The sequence below is a fragment of the Ptychodera flava genome, chromosome 15, assembly GCF_041260155.1.
Source record: "Ptychodera flava strain L36383 chromosome 15, AS_Pfla_20210202, whole genome shotgun sequence".
Taxonomy (NCBI): Eukaryota; Metazoa; Hemichordata; class Enteropneusta; family Ptychoderidae; genus Ptychodera; species Ptychodera flava.
The window spans coordinates 28,344,822-28,361,717 of record NC_091942.1 but is presented as its reverse complement, the minus strand read 5'-3'; the positions used below and the strand labels follow the sequence as shown (position 1 = coordinate 28,361,717).

Below are 16,896 nucleotides of genomic sequence, written 5' to 3'. Positions count from 1 at the left end.
CTAAAACATTTCTACTCGCGTTTCGCCGTTTTGCTGCAAGACGATCCCTGCCTAGCCGAATGTTATCCGACAACGCCTCGACGTACATCTCTGGAGCCGAGGAGATACGCTCCTTGCTCGACACGCCTGATGTTCGAGATTATCTCTCTCTCAGCGAGTGAAATGGACTTTCATACCCAAACGTGCGCCGTGGTTTGGCGGCTTTTGGGAGCGGCTCATAAGTCTCACGAAGAATGCGATTAAAAGGTTCTCGGTCGATCATTCATCACGTATGATGAGCTTGCTACCGTCGTCACCGAAATTGAGACTGTATTAAATGATCGCCCACTCACCTTCGTTTCATCCAGTGCGGATGATGACGTTAGCCTGACCCCAAATCACCTGTTACATGGTAGAAGCTTAACCTCACTACCATACATCACAGTCTCCGATGAAGAAATCGAAGACCCGACTTTTGGAAACCACAATGATGTTAACAGACGTTACGCACATTTGTCAAATCTCCAACAACAGTTCTGGAAGCGGTGGTCAACCGAGTATTTGACAGCTTTGAGAGAACGTCACTCCGGTTCCGGAAACAAGCACAATGTAATTAAAGTGGGAGATGTGGTACTGATCCATAGTGATATCGATCGTAGGATGAAATGGCAGCTCGGGACTGTGAAGAGACTTGTTTATGGACGTGACAAGTTGGTGCGATCAGCTGAAATCTCCACCGCCAGGGGACACACCAACCGCCCTATACACAAGTTATACCCCCTTGAGGTAGCCTCTCAAGAATTATCATCATCTGAAGACAAAGATGTGAACGAGCGGGAAGACATCCATCGGCAAGAAATTTCAGCTGAGAAAACAATGACCCGCCCGAGTCGGGGAGACCGTCCAGAGATGCAGCCATTGCAGCCAGGATGAGAATATCCGAACTTTCATAAATTGTTGTAACTGTTGAGTCAATTAACTCTCTGAAATTCTGAGTTTTTTGTTCAAACGAATCATTTATTGATAATTCATATTGAAAGTGTTCAAGATTATCTTTCGTCGCCGGGAGAATGTCGGAGAACAAATGACACATCATTTGAACATTATTAATAGGACTAAGCAGAGCCTATGTGTTATCCTTCTACCAATCAGACTCTTTGGTAACTTTCATCCAATGACTGTGGACTATAATCTCCCGCCAAAAAAATGTTTATCCTTTGGTGTTCTATTACATTCGGTGCATGCGCTTTGGCGCCTTTATATGTAATTGCTACAGTTGTGTTCCGGTTGGCGCCTTTTTTTTCTCATGGCGTGTTCAGTAATAAAGCTTGTGTTCTCAGCATGAACTGGTGTCGTTCGCAGTTCTGTGTATAAGTCAGACAAGAACCTTGATCATAAAACCCCTTCAATAAATGGGTTATGTCCATGCACACTTGCCTTTCTGTAATTCCTATCACACCAGCATAACTAATTAGCATGCTGTTACCCAGCCCATTATCTAGCAAGAGCGTTGAATCATTTCAGTAAGGACAGGATGGCAGTAAAATTTCAAATAAAATGTCAAATTATTATACATGACGTTGTCAGTCTGTCAGTCATTGTGAAGAACGGAAAAGAACCTGCAATCAATAAATGTTATAAATTTAATAATCATTCATTGGATAACCAAACAATCATATAAATCATCGTACAAAAATGCGTATCAATAAAGAAGTTATTGAAATTTAATCTCCAGCTTTGATAAGCTAAATTCCTAAATTCAACCTATATCATAAATTCATTTTCTCCGAAGCAAGAAAACTTAGTAGAAACTAATGGGTCGTTTCCAGCCCATTTTGGAATAAACTCATTTTAATCGGCCGAGTCAGTTGCAATAGCTGCCGTGTTAAGGTATAGAATGCGTTCTGGGGAGAGATATTCGGGCTCTCAGACTTTTACAATAATTTTCTGCTCATTTTGAAGCCCTTGAAGTCCGTACGGTTTAATTCACGGCATTTTACGTTGAGAAAAATATCGAAAAATTGATTTTCCTTAGAGTTAACACCCTGACGGCGGTCAGTTAGATTTTCAAGTATAAGTTAAGTCATGGTAATGTATTTATCTGGTAACCAAATTTGCACTGCTGATAACCATTGTTGATTTTGCAAAAGAGAATGGTTTAAAGTTTCTGTGATTGAAGTTTTAGCAAAAAATGAAGACTTTCAGTGTCAAGGCGCGTGCTACCTTCAACAGTTGGCAGTAGCTGTAACATTTCTTGAATAATATTTTCATAATTGTTCATGAAGAGAAAAGCATAGCCTTTTTCTCCTTAAAGTTTGTTGAAACACGAAGTACTAACGTCACAAATATAGCGCATTGTGTGCCACATTTCATTGTTGACAGATCCTTGTCCAGACTAGAGTTTAGTTTGTAACTACAACGATGGACATTACACGCGAACAGGCAATGTTAATAAGCTAAGAACAAGAAACTGTTCCACAAGCGGGGAAAATACACCTACAATTGCAGCTATCAGAGCTTCCGGATTGTCCTTTTACAGTAAAACTAAAGCAAAACGATTGTTTATATCTACTGAGTATGCGTCTACTAGGAAATAAAAATCACCCGGCCAATGGCGGAAGACTTTTCAAAGGGGACCCGATAAAGCCCTAATGGCGACCAAAGTCACATGTTTGTGGTTAAATGAATTACATGGCGCACAAACTTAATGTAATTGCTTATGATTGGGAAATTGGAATTTCTGCCATGTCTTTCTCCGTACAAATCCAGGTGATTGACCTCTTTAGCAGCGGAGAGGCAAAAGTGTCGTTTACAACAGTCGTGGGTTGAAACTACTAATAATGACTAATTAAAATGAAAACAAAGCTCTGAAACATTCCACTGCAGTGCAGATTACACAATTTCACGGAGGTAAATTCTTCAGAATCTGCTCGTGTTATCCTTGCCTGTGCCCGGTAGCCCTTTAAATTCTCCATTCCCTTATTGTTGCTCGGCTATTGTCACTGTGGTCTGCTGGACCAGCAGGTTCGGGAGACCTCGCCCCAGGGTTTTGTCGAGGGGATATTTTCACATCGGCTGATCGTTCTCTTGAAATTCGGTGTCGAAGAAAGGAAAGCACGCAAATGCGCTAATAATCAGCAGATTGGGTAACCTCTTATGGTGAACAGTTTCCGCACCGCCATTTCCAGATACCTCGCGAGTAAACTGAATGAATGAAACTTCGCCTTAAAATATCTGAAAGAACCACAGTGACGTTAACCCTGCCATGACGATGTAAAGCAGCGGTGGAGGGAGCTATCCGCTCCCCTCAATGCAGTCAGGCCAAGATTAAAGACACATTTTCCGCAGGAAGATTCGTCGGAAATGAGTTCGTGCGTCGGTATTGCTGCTTATCCTGGTGTGTACAAACGATATAAAGGCAAAACTTTACAAAAGCTCCTCAACATTTACGCAAGATATGCTCTTGCGCATACACACCGTCAAACTGGACATAGTTTTAAGTTTAGATATTTTACGATACAGAAACTCACTTATTTTCTTCAATTCCTATTTTTTGCCTCATCCTTAATAATCTTCTGTGACGTCAGCAGTAAGACTGTCCAAGATAGCCTTTCACTAATGATCTCTTGTTTTCCTGAAGGGTACAAACCTTTGTCGTTGTAGATAAAGTGATTCGCCCAGAGAATGCCGTAGGTATGCTTACGATTCCCTAAAGCGTGAAATCGTGTCTTGGAATCTGACACTCTCTCACAGCATTTTTTGCGAGAAACCGCTCTCGCTAATTTACTCTCTCAGCAATTTTGAGGGAAACTGTTGCTATTTAATTCTCTTTTCATATTCCACCGCCATTTTTAAGATATTTCTGGCGAATTGAATGACATGATTTATCGCTTTCCAAATTTTATTTCATTACTCGAGATCCGATGGCGGATTGCACACACCTTTGAGGCGGGTTTTTAACTTCCCTACGGCCAATCTTAGAAGACGAAATGCCCTCTTTTCAGACTGGCATTCGAGTTGACTCGAATGAGATCTTCACTTCGACTCAATTTTATTACTCTGCAATCGTGGGTCACTCCCAGGCTGAAACAGACGTAAACGAGACAAATTGAAAGATCTACGTTTCATGGGCACCGCAAACTGTGCGATCGCTCTCATCCGCGCAATCCTTTCACAGCTCGGTGTCGACACAATACAAGTCTGGAGTTGTCTTTTCACAGCTTTGTCTGTTTTCTGTAACACGGGATAGAAACGCCTCTTTTTTTCTTTCAATGTGAAAACATAATCCATTCAGTGTTTACAAGCCTGTGTTGGCGCTGTTCCACATGGCCCCCTTCTTGAAAAAGTCCAGCGTTCTCGGATTTAAACGAAATGCAGCGATAAAAAGAGTGACTGTTAAATCTAAACCTGGCACAATGACAGAAACAGCAAATCACCGTTTCTGTTTTGTACGAGAAACACACGGTTTATGCAAAGCTCGGGTCAGTCCTGAAGTACATTTTAATAGTCCTTTAATTCAGAAGATTTCACGGTCTGGCCGCTGTTTAAGAGTGCAGGATAGAAAACACCTTTTGCTTATCAATAAAGTAAATAGGCCTATGAATCGCCAGCCTTGTCGTTCTACCTAAATTTAATTATTGCTTATTTCTGCCAACGGGTATTATTGTCTTCCGTCTCGTTCTATTCTGTCTGGAGTTTATTTTAGTCGCTGCGGTGAGGAAAAATTCTAGAATAAGGACAATAGAAAGAGTTGGCTTTTGTCGTGTTTATCATGCTTCGTTGATAATATATATTGGTATTTTCGTAAACTCTGGGCAAGGGATTTCCGGATTGTTTTTGAACGTAACCACAACACTGGCGTAGTCACCCAGTTTGTTTTCTTTCGACCTCAAAGTCAAACCCTCGATGTCTTGCCTCTGCTGTGTTTTTTATGCCTGAAAATTTAAGTGGTGTCGCTTAGGATCTTGCGATTAAGAGACACAAATTGAACTACTGTGAGTTTTTAAAGTTCGTTCAACGTTCCATGTGTCAATATGGCGCAAATTCGCCTGGCGTACAGTGCTATGTCTCAATGGTAGGGACGTATGCATTCGTTGTATAACTGATTACAGGAAGTGCTAAAAACTTAGAAAAGTTCGAAGAGTTTGACCATGACCAGTGATGGGCATAAAAGATGGAACGATATTCGAAATATACTTTCCGGACAACTTTGGGACAAAAATAATGAAAAAGATGGAGATTCGGTCACATCCTCACCGGCATGTTCTGATACACGGGAACAAGAGCGTTTCAAAATAGTTCGGTTTTTACTTATCTAATTCAGTGTAATCAGGACACATTTATAAACAGAGGCAGTGGAGTTGCTGTTTTGTTTTACCCTTTCAAGTCGCTTACTTTTAGCAGAAATCTATACAGAGGGATGACAACTTGAATCAAACAACATCGCGTTGCAAGAATGTGCAATGACGAGATCGTGATTGTTGTTTTTTTCTCTGTCTATTCTGTCTGCTCTGGGAGCCTTTAATTCGCATTTAATCCCAAATTATTCAAAATGTGATTTTATCACTTTAGCGTATATAGTTCTAGGCGTTTTAAGTGTTTCACTATGTTGTATAGTCATTCTAAGACCTTATGGTCATAAATTGAGTTTTAAATGACAAACCGATTACCATAACAGTCAACATTTTTGTTCGTTTTATTTTTCAGTATTTGAGCCGACGTCGATTCGTTACCAGTTTATTTACCAAAAGTGGATCATGCTGAAGGTGTTTCTGGGTGCCATGGCAACCGGGCTGCTGTGTTTCGGCATCATCGCTCACATTCCCGCCACCAAGGGCCTCTTCGAGAGAGCCAGGTCAGCTTACTACGCATGCTTCACCACGAAGGGCGTTCTAGTTGTCTGTATCGGCGGATTCCTTCTCGGCGCCGGCATGGACCTATCCGCCGCGGTAAGTACATTCCCTTACGCTGGGCTTTATCGGTAATATGTCAATGTTGGGAAATCGCACTCCGACGAATTTGTGAAATGATAAATTGTCAAGTGAACACAAGAAAACAATAGAGGAAACCTACCGAAAGGACTTTTTTTCATCGCTACAGATTTGAAAATTTTAGATTTTGTTTTCTTGACAAGTCTGACGTTGATATATCGGATAATCCCCCAATCAATCGAAGCCTGAAGGTAAAGTCTTTACACATTGCCAGGTTGTATATTCTCCAACGAACACAGCCTCTGGGTTCAGTGAACGACAAGAGTGTATTCAGATATCAGCCACAGACTTTATTGACCATCTGAAGTCTATATGCAAATAAAAAAGTGAGACAGGTTTTTCACCTCTCAGTGTATTCTAAAGTGCAACTCACCTGCTACCGCTGTTTTGCAAGCGTGACTTCTGACTCGAACTTTAAAATAACATTAAAAAACCATCGTAGATGACACAGTCCCCACTTGTTAATGGGTACTTTGATTACAGGTCCTCAGAGAGGATAGAGTCCTCTTCATTAGGTCTGTGATAAAAATACTTTTGAATAAATTCGCTTGATACATGTCTGAGCTGTAGTTCAGGACATGAAAAAATCGTAATAAAATGGCCACATGGCGGCCTTATTGGATCGTATCACAAAACAAATCAATGTGCATATGTATGACATAGGTCAATGTCCTTGTACCAATTTTGAATAAAATCTGTTGAAACATGCCTGAGTCATGGCTCCGTACATGAAAAAATTGTAATAAAATGGCCGCCTAGCAGCCATATTGGATTGTATCACAAAACAAATTGACGTGCATATGTATGACATAGGTCAATGTCCTTGTACCAGCTTTGAATAAAATCGGTTGAGATATGCCTGAGTTATGGCTCTGTACATGAAAAAATTGAAAAAAATGGCCATAAGGCAGCCATATTGGATTGCATCACAAACAAATTGGTGTGCATATTTATGTCATCGGTATATGTCCTTGTACCAACTTTGAATAAAATCGGTTGAAACATGCCTGAGTAATGGCTCTATACATGAAAAAATCGTAATAAAATGGCCTAACGACAGCCATATTGGATCGTACCACAAAACAAATTGACATGCATCTGTATGACATATGAAGTAATCCTTGTGACAAGTTTGAATGAAATCGCTCCAGGCATCTCTGAGATGTCTGCGTGAACAGACGCACGCACGCACGCACGCACGGACATGACCTATAAGTCCCCCTGGATGGTGTCTGTGGGGACTAAAATCATCTGCACAAAGTTTCATCAAATTTGGTACAGTTGTACCAGAAACAGCGCTCTAATCTTGAATTATGCAAATTAGACCTAATTATGCATGCCAACCAATATAAATAGACCTGCATGTGAATGCCATAGTGTAGTATCCTTGTACCAAGTTTAAAAAGAATTGGCACAGGAATATCTCAGATATCTGCATTCATGAGCCCCTATGCATAGACACAGCATTAGTATTAATTTCATCCTGGAACCCCTGTGGATCATACCTGGGACCCTGTGGATGGATATCAAATACAGGAAAGAAAACGGCCGTCACACAGCCATTTATGATCGAATCATTACAAAAATCGGCGTGCATATATATGTGATAAGGATTAATATAGGTACCAACTTTCAATGCAATCGCGCCTGGCATCTCTGAGAAATTTACGTGAACAAACGTACAGTCGTAAAATATAGGAAACAAAATGGCCGCCACGCAGCCATTTTAGACCAGATCAAAATAAAAATCAATGTGCATATGTATAACATATAGAGTAATCTATGTACCAAGTTTGAATGGAATCGCTCTTAGAATCACTGATATGTATAACATATAGAGTAATCTATGTACCAAGTTTGAATGGAATCGCTCTTAGAATCACTGAGAAATTTGCGTGAACATACGCACCGTCATCAAATACAGGAAACAAAATGGCTGCCAGACGGCCATTTTGAATCGGATCGTAAAACAAATCGACGTGCATATGTATGGCATAGATGATAATCCTTGTACCAAGTTTGAATCAAATCGCTACAGGCATCTCTGAGATATCTGTGTGAACGAACGGACGGACGGACAGACGCACGCACAGACGCACGCACGCACACACGCACGCACGGACATGACCAAACCTATAAGTCCCCCCGGACGGTGTCCGTGGGGACTAAAAAACCATGCATTCGTATTCTTTCATCTCCTCACGTGCAGAGCGATGTAAAAGCAGTGTGCATTTTTACATCTATGACTTCGAAGTCACGATCCTTTTTACGCTCTTTCTTCCCTCACGTATACCAAATAATGGAATAGTGCTCGTCACTCGTCGGAAAATCGAGCCCAGACCCATGTTTGGGGTCGCGAATTAAAATGTGTGTTATTTTTGTCTGGTCCCCCTCAGAGACAATGGGTCGGTGACGTAAACTCACACGGGTCTCTTGCCGAATTGTGCAGAGTACAATCCTTCAGCAATAGACATTGGCGATGATCACGTGATTACGACGGTGAATTGCGTGAGATTACAAGTAAAAGTGGTTTTGTATTATATAATTTGTGTAAGCAGTGACACTCTAAGCTAATAATTGTGCAACGCTTTTTTTCAGTGTCCAGCCATGGTTCTGGCGCAAGTTGGTGCATGGGTTGGTCACGGTCAGGCGTGTGAGTATCCTTCTACTTTACTTACATTTCTGCACCGTTTCTTTTTACCACTATTTTGTTTCTCTACCTGTGATCCATTGCTCACCCTCTCACTTTTAAGGCATTCCTTTTTGTGGAGGGGGGGGGGCGTTAACCTCTCGATAGCTTTGCTAGACATCACCAACATGTCTACATGTGCGCAATCTCGAATTTGAAAAACATTGCGTATTTTGCTTAACAGCATGTATATAATTGAGAAATACCGTGTATTAACTATCATTGGTGATTTATATATTCCTTCGTTTCCATAGTGATGACTGTATTTGGATGTCTGGTCGGGGCTTTCACATACGGATTCTGTGCGCCATTTGTTGACAAGTACATGGGACCAAAGAAACCATACGAAAAGCACCTGTAAGGATATTACTGTTTTCATAGCTGTATAGAAGATGGGCCTGTCCATTTCCCATACAAAATATCCACTATACATTTCCTGAGCAATTTGAATACAGCTCTACCATAATAATCAACTGTATGTGGATCAGGTGTAAAACCGTTGCAAATGTTTTTGATATGCCGTATCGAATGACAATGACCCGAGATTTCTCGATGACGCGCGTTTGCCTCGAATGCGTCTCGGACCATGCATGCATGTGCCGAACTGCAGTTCTTCGCGAGAGGGCGCTTTTGTCCGAAAGTCTGAAAGACTTTAACTCGCTGTACTTAAAAGTGAAAAATAAGTGCATGGAATAATTGTCGAAAAAATCTTCTGAAATATTTGCAAAGTGTTGTTCAAAGGAAGAGTCTGAGAGAAATCTCGAAGCATTTGTTGCTAATGCGGTACAAGACGAAGTTCGATTAAAAGTGTGTGCCCTTCCATGAAAAGTACAGTTACATTTTAACATTTTCCCCCCAAAGTACAAAGATGTGTAAAGGGGTACGCTTTTTCAGTAGTTGATCGATAAGTCTTTTGAAGATCTATCGCCAGGTCTTTTATTAGAAACTTAGGTAATTATATTTTTTCTGACTGGAAAATTATTTGCGTGAAAAGATCAGCATGCTTGGACTCTGGTAACTTCAGGTTCTGCTTTTTTTATTTATTTAAGGCTTGATGACTACATTAAGTGGCCTTTTGCCACGATGGCTATACCGCTATCACTGGTCTGCGGAGTGTTGATTTTTATCCTGGAATGGTTTTTTCCTTGGCGGACAGAACTGGAGGTAAAAACTTGTTCATTGTAGGCCCCGCTGATATATAAAGCCAGTCACAATTTCTCGATATCATAGAGGAGAAATTGTTCCATAGGACGCGGTAGATCTGTGACTGTTTTCAGCAAACCGTCACAGGTTATAGGCCAACGACTCATGGAATTTACAAATTGACTGGTTGAAGAAAGTATCCTCTTCTAAACACTTTAAAGGGAGGGAGTCGTTGCAACTGCGCCTGTGCGATTCTCTTGTTTACAAATAATGCATGTATGCACAATCTCAAGGTGTATCACGTCAACATAGCTGCGACATTTAAATGTTACGATACATTACATATTTTGACTTTTATCAATGGTCTACGTAGCTTTGATACAGTGTCAACATTGGTCGTATGGGTCCCATACGACCTTTCACGAGCGCAGTTCCGACAAGCCCCCTCCTTTTAAACACTTAGGCCTTTACGATATGAAATTCGTGTTCACTTGACAATATGAGAAAAAAGAGATTCTTTCTATTTAGCAAGAAAGAGACGATCGACAAGCGTGATGATATGTGTGCAACCGCTTTCAGTTTCATTTTATTTGTCATGGTTCATTTTTTCCTATTTTCCAGGAGCTCACAAAGAACAGAACAGACGATGGACAATTTATGACGGCCATTGCTTGGCCTCCCTATTGTGCCGGTAAGTGATCATCGACTTTTGTCATGTTTTGTAATGTCAGGCGCGATCTGTCTTTACTATCCTTGGGTAAAATAAGCATTGTCTCTTATCTCGTTCATACATTTGATCTTTTTTTAAACGCAGCGACGCGACAGACCTCAGGTACATGAAGAGCCCGTTTTTTGCACTTTCTGATCGAGTACCAGGTGCGCATGTGTGTCGACATTATCACGGAGAAAGGTGATTTTCAATGAACATCACGGGCAATAAAATCAAGATAAAGGAATACTTATGTAAATAAGTAGTCCTCAATTATAGCTTGTGAATACACCTCAAACTTCCAAACGGTAGACTTCTCAACTTTATGAGCAACCCAGATGGTTACGGAAAGCTCGAGATCTCTAAACCCCGAAGCCGACCTAGGACAGTCACGATGAATACCTTTGTCCATATGTCGGATGACTTTAACCTCAAAATTTCACTATTGGTAGATTCTCAAATTTCTGTCATGATTTTCTTTCGTTTTATGACAATAGTTACCTGTCCTGAAAACTAATCAGGGCAGGGACAGTATTGATAGGCTGCCTTTGCCATGGAGTAAATTAAATTGCGCCATCTACGCCAGAATGATAACAAGTCTTTTGTTTTTGTCTTAAAATGGTGCCGAGAAATGTACACGTACTTTTGAAATTCAATATCCTCCTTGTCTTTGTCATTTCGAATACATTATGTATATTTCATTATATCTGCGATAAAACGAACCTCTGAAGACCCGGCTCGTCACAAAATTTCACATTTTCATTACACATTTAATCTTTTTCACGTCCAGGTATTTTAATTGGATTGCTGCAGTTGGTGATAATCTTCACAGTCGTCGATACAATGGGAGGCAGTAGCAGCTACACGACAGTGGCGGCTCAGGTCCTGGTCACGCAGAGAATGGAGTCCTGGTCACCGTACCTGGCAAAGTTTAAACGTGGAGTCAGTAACTGGTGGCAGGTACTAACATTATGTTCTTCTCAGCTATCTGATTTCCCCCTGAGGTTTGAGATTTGTGACCCATAAGTTTCAGATTATAAAATGTTTCTCTTTACAAGAGACGCTGTTACAGTTATTCTGGAGAGAAGAATAAGCTTATTAATTTTCCCCTTACGCGTTGACATGTCAGAGACTGTACGTGTAAATTTTTGTTACCTTTTTGTTGTTTATTTCATACACTAGGTGATGTACGTGTGTGGCGCAATCGTTGGCGCGCTCGTCTCAGCACTCTGTTCCCAGTCCCTAGGGATGGTTCCAGGGATAAGTCTGGTGTCGTCATTCTTTGGCGGCTTCTTGATGCTGTTCGGTGCCAGAATGGGCGCCGGATGCACAAGGTTAGTGAGTTGAACGCACCTTTTCTTCAGATTATGGAGAAAGTCGGCATTTTAACTGGCGCCCCAGCGTTGAGCTTTAATTGGAGAGTGGGCAGTGTGTATGTTGTTTGTGAAGTTAATTTTGTTTGTACATTTATAAAAACTCGCCATATGAGAGAGAGAGAGAGAGAGAGAGAGAGAGAGAGAGAGAGAGAGAGAGAGAGAGAGACAGACAGACAGACAGACAGACAGACAGACAGACAGACGGACACACAGACACACAGACACAGTTTTTCACTCTCATTAAGCAAAAGTTACTTATTACTTACTTGCTTGCTTACTTACTTATTTACTTACTTACTTACTTACTTACTTACTTACTTACTTACTTACTTACTTACTTACTTACTTACTTACTTACTTACTTACTTACTTACTTACAGTTCATCATCATGACACTAACCAAACTTATCTGGATTCTAATGTTACTTTCACCGATATTTCTTTCCAGTGGACATGGCTTATCTGGGACGGGAGTACTGGCATTGCTATCGTTCCTCGCCGTTGCCATGATGTTTGTTGGCGGGTCGGCGTTTGGTTTCTTCTTCTACGCACTTGATGTTGCGGCGGGACTTCTGGACTACGCTACCTTCTAGAACACCAGTCTAAGTACACGACAACGCCTACTTTACACCGTTTTGCTGGACGTCTTCCAATGCTGCTGTGCGAACGGATAGAACTGTATTATGCCAAAACGATGGTCGATGAATTCACGATAAATGTGTCTGTTCGGACTTTATCTGTTATTTATGTAATGACTATGCCGTAATTTCTCTCTTGCCATTTGTGTACATTTACGAAGAAGCCAGGCTTTAAGATGATTGAGTCCGTAACAAATATATCTACAGTTATTTAACTTGAAGACGAATTCTGATTGGCTAGATATTTAGTGTGCAATCTGTACAATACGCTAAATCTATGAAGCGATTGGCAATGTCAGTACTATAGACTATACTTTCTGGTAAAATTAGCGCAGCCATTCATATGTTCATAACAATCACGCTTATTTTGCGATTTTCCACTCGTGATTTCAACTTGTACTTCGCCTGGCATATGTCAAAGCATGTATGAACTTGGGCCGCTAGCGCTTTGGATTTCTTGAGGACCCGGCGGAGTCTGCAAGAAAGCCGCCAACTTGACCTAACAGAGTAAATGGCAACGTACAATAGCATTGTGTGTGCGCGCGCGTGTGCGTGCTTGGTTTGCGGCTAGTGTGCGTCAAATGATGTAATTTACACGTCAAAATCCTGATTTCAGACGAGCTTAATACAAGAATGAGAACTTTGAATTTTTTCACAAACCAGTAAAAAAAACGGAGACACTGTGAAATCGTATGTTTCTGTCAGAAAAAAATTCTTCGTGTATGATGAGCGTTAAAGTGACACAAAGGTTTTACATTTTTTCTTGTGTGTACGTTTTACCCATTCCACACTTAAATGTTACGCACATGGATTACTAAAGTTTTTCGCATAAATATTTGGATGGTATAACACGTCCACTTTATCATCAATCCAATATATCCCAAGATATGTAAAGTAGTATACTACGACAAGCTTTGGTATGGCCGAATAGTAGTTTGGCATTTCATTTGCACCACTGTCGACCTGCTAAAGGTTTGGTATATTCAAGTTATCTGATGTATGTACAAAGGATTTATACAAAAATTAAAAATATATATAAAAGGCATTAACTTATTAAAAACAGTCTATTGTCGTGTTTATTTTTCTGGCGAAGTAGTGAAAATGAGAAGTTTGCACGCGCACGTCACTGAAACCAGATTAGATGGACAGTGCACTGAAGGTTTGCAACATCACTGTTGAACTCAATCTGATTAAAATCAGATGTAGAGTACGGCGACGTCTGTACCTGCGAGGTATTCTCTTGCTGTCGAGTGTTCTGTGTCTTGTGTCTAGTGTTCTATGTTAGTTGTAAGTACAGATTTGGTACATCTACAGCATATACCACAGTTGCACACTAGATCAGGTGTTTCAGTCCTTTCTGGGGTATCTATGGCGAAAAAGTGAGACAAAGTGTGTTTGAAGGTGGTCCAGTCCAGGATTTTACGGCCGTGGGGTTCTTGTTCTTAAGCTGGTTGGAATTCGAAGTTAGTGCTGGCCAACGTTTTATCGGGGGTTTCTATGAAAGATGATTATGTTTAATATCTTAAAAAGGGTACGATTTGATACATTGTGGTAATAAACACGGCGAGAAAAATACACATAGTTGCGTCAGAATGATTTGATGAGCATACAGTCGAGTAAAAGATGCGTGTTTGCTGGCATAACATTTGATTATAAAATGCTATGCATGCCAACACACGTCTACTGAATTCTGTATTTGTTAAGAAGAAAATGTTCAAATTAGTGTGCAAGTTCTTAAAATTAAATTCCCAGTACTTTGCGATGCAATTTGAAGAGCGAACTTTCGATTTTAACAAAATGTGTGTAATCGGTCAAACCATAACAGGGGTACCGGTGTGTGCGCCAACTTGAGGGAAAAAGTAACTACAGCCAATTTGACGAGTTCATTTTCGGAAACGTTACGTTCCAGTTACGTGCATGATATTTGAACGTTTAGTCATTGCCCATATTTAAATAGACAGTTTGTCAGGTGAGAAAATGTGTACGTAAAGGGAAGTAGACTAATTTATGGATAAGTCAACAGTGAGACTGGCAGCATACAGAGAAGAAGGATATAAGCCAGGGACAGACTGAGAAGGGATGCCACGGTAGGCACAGAGACAACAACACTGTTCGGGAAGTTACAAGACAGAATCAGGGAAAGATACTGGAAAAATAATAGAAAGGAATAAAAGATAAAGTAGGTATGCAATGAAAAGGAGTAAGTCACTATCGCGTATGAGAAACAAGCACGAATCTCATCTCGAGAAAGGGCGCCCTCCACCGTTAAGATCTTACTTCCTCAACTCATGTGCTGTCTTCACTAACACTTGAACAAACCATAGACCCTAGACAAACTAAAGTCTATGAATAGATGAAGAGTTTAACTCATTCACCCCTGGTTCTCTGTAAACAGGTCCATACTACTAGTGATAACGATGTGTTTAGGCCAAACCATGGTGGTGAAAAGCCTAGGGTTGAACGATTTGTTAACGCTGCTGCATTACATGTATACAGACGTGGCAATCATTTCAAGACATGATCCATCTATCCATCCATTCATCCATCTCATCACCATCAATCAATCAACCAATCAATCTCAACATAATATTGATTCATACAATAATATATGTTGACTTTCAACAAGGGCAATGGTAACTCTATATTTATTGTATTTACCCTCACCACAATTAAATTTAACACACGACCAGGCCTTCGAGGTTTGTCCTTGGCGAAATTTTGTTCCTCTCCATGGTAACAGTCGTTGTCGCAGTATCAAGTGTCTTCCCACCTCGAGGAGATTGTTTAACGTCAGGAAAGGTTATGCAACAGAGAGGAAAACGAGGTCAAAGTACTCATCTGGTCTGCATCGACACCATAAAATAATATACAAAGAGAGAAGTCGTGTGTGAGAAAGAGAAAGAGAGAGAAAACACGAACGTACCCATCCCTTTTTGTATTACGTAACAGGGATTTTCATTCGCACTCAACCTTGACTCCATGACTTCCGTGATCTTAGTCATGAATGTCAAGAAATTCCAAGATTTGACGTCATCTAGTCCATATCAATGTTTAAAGATGGAAGTTGTAAACAAACAAACACCGACGAGGATAAAAAAACCGAACCCAGATTTTATTACGTAACACAGGTTCTCATCCGTTCAACTCCGCATCAGTCTGCTTTATACGTCATCGAGAAAATCCGGGATCTTCCTCTTGACAGGATGTTTTCTCGGCTCTGACTATCTCGGAGTACCTCCGTCTTCACCCTCTTCCAACAAGCCTCAACTTTGACCCAGGTATGCATTTATTGCATATGTCAAGTACAAATAAATGTCGCCTTTGATCAGGCTCTGCCATAGACTTTCTCCACAGACTTTCAAGCAATAGGGAGTACATGAATTAAATCAAGTTATCGGCCGGCAGAATTAACGCCATATCGCAATGTGGATATCCCAAATAGCGTTCTTGTCTCTTTCGAATCATTTAAAGAGAACAAAAGACAAAAGAACATTGTCATAGTTTGGGCAGCACACCAATTCTCACTGAACGAACAACGAATCTCAGCTGCTTAAGGCAGTATGCGCCTCGAAAGTAAAAGACTTAAACTTTTGCCCAAACTTTCCTCAAGGAATCTTTCAATCAGTCTCTTCCAAAATCAAGAATAAAAATCGGGGGTCACCGTGCAAATTTGGTACTAGAAAAACAAATAACCCAAGATTTACCGATATTTAAAATTCAAAATGGCCGCCATCCCTGTGTGAACTCTATGGAGAATAAAATATAATTTCATATTTTCGAAAAACAAAGCCGGTGAAAAGTTCTCTTATACAAAAAGCCTTTAAATGAATCCGCACAAGTGGTATATCAGAAAAGAATTGTAAAAGTTTGAGAGTCCGAATATCTGTCCCGGAGGCGCGTTCTACTTTACATGTAGCTTAATTGCTCAGTTTAATATGCCAACCAGGCACGCGACTTTAGAAAGACAGATTGGACGATTGTGCCCTACCAGCACACTCCCGCGCTTACAAACTTCGAGTACCCATTATATGTAGATACTAAAAGCTTGGACACGCGATTAGAAGACGGGTAAAGTACCAGAAAGCTCTTTGTGAACAGACAATAGCGTAAGCCGGTTTTACACTTGTCGACTACGTCCTACACTGTCATGTTGTTAGTTCAGCCTATCCTCCGGGAAAAGTGACATGTCCCGGTATCCAGTGGCGTGATTGAGGGGAAGCTACCAGCAATCCCGGCCAGCAATGTATGGATGAAAACAATAAACTATAATGCTGCTTGGATCCTGATAAAATTGTACACAGATATTATCCCTATCGATCGCCATAGAATAAATGATAGCTTGTAGCTATCGCAATCTATGTTTACCTCTATG

At 40.7% G+C, this 16,896-nt stretch overlaps 1 protein-coding gene across 2 annotated transcripts in view; it reads left to right on the top strand.

Annotated features, from left to right (window-relative positions):
* The window catches only part of LOC139151766 (thiosulfate transporter TsuA-like), a 30,915-nt gene extending 17,329 nt beyond the window's left edge, over positions 1-13,586 (top strand). Inside the window, exons 2-9 of one of the 2 annotated variants that reach the window (XM_070724745.1) lie at positions 5,686-5,927; positions 8,568-8,622; positions 8,913-9,015; positions 9,708-9,822; positions 10,423-10,492; positions 11,301-11,470; positions 11,693-11,844; positions 12,335-13,586. In XM_070724745.1, coding sequence (XP_070580846.1) covers positions 5,686-5,927; positions 8,568-8,622; positions 8,913-9,015; positions 9,708-9,822; positions 10,423-10,492; positions 11,301-11,470; positions 11,693-11,844; positions 12,335-12,479 — 1,052 coding nt within the window. In that variant the 3' untranslated portion in view covers positions 12,480-13,586. The remainder of the gene's footprint in view (positions 1-5,685; positions 5,928-8,567; positions 8,623-8,912; positions 9,016-9,707; positions 9,823-10,422; positions 10,493-11,300; positions 11,471-11,692; positions 11,845-12,334) is intronic. The other variant, XM_070724746.1, reaches the window with a different exon arrangement.
* The last annotated feature ends 3,310 nt before the right edge of the window (positions 13,587-16,896 follow it).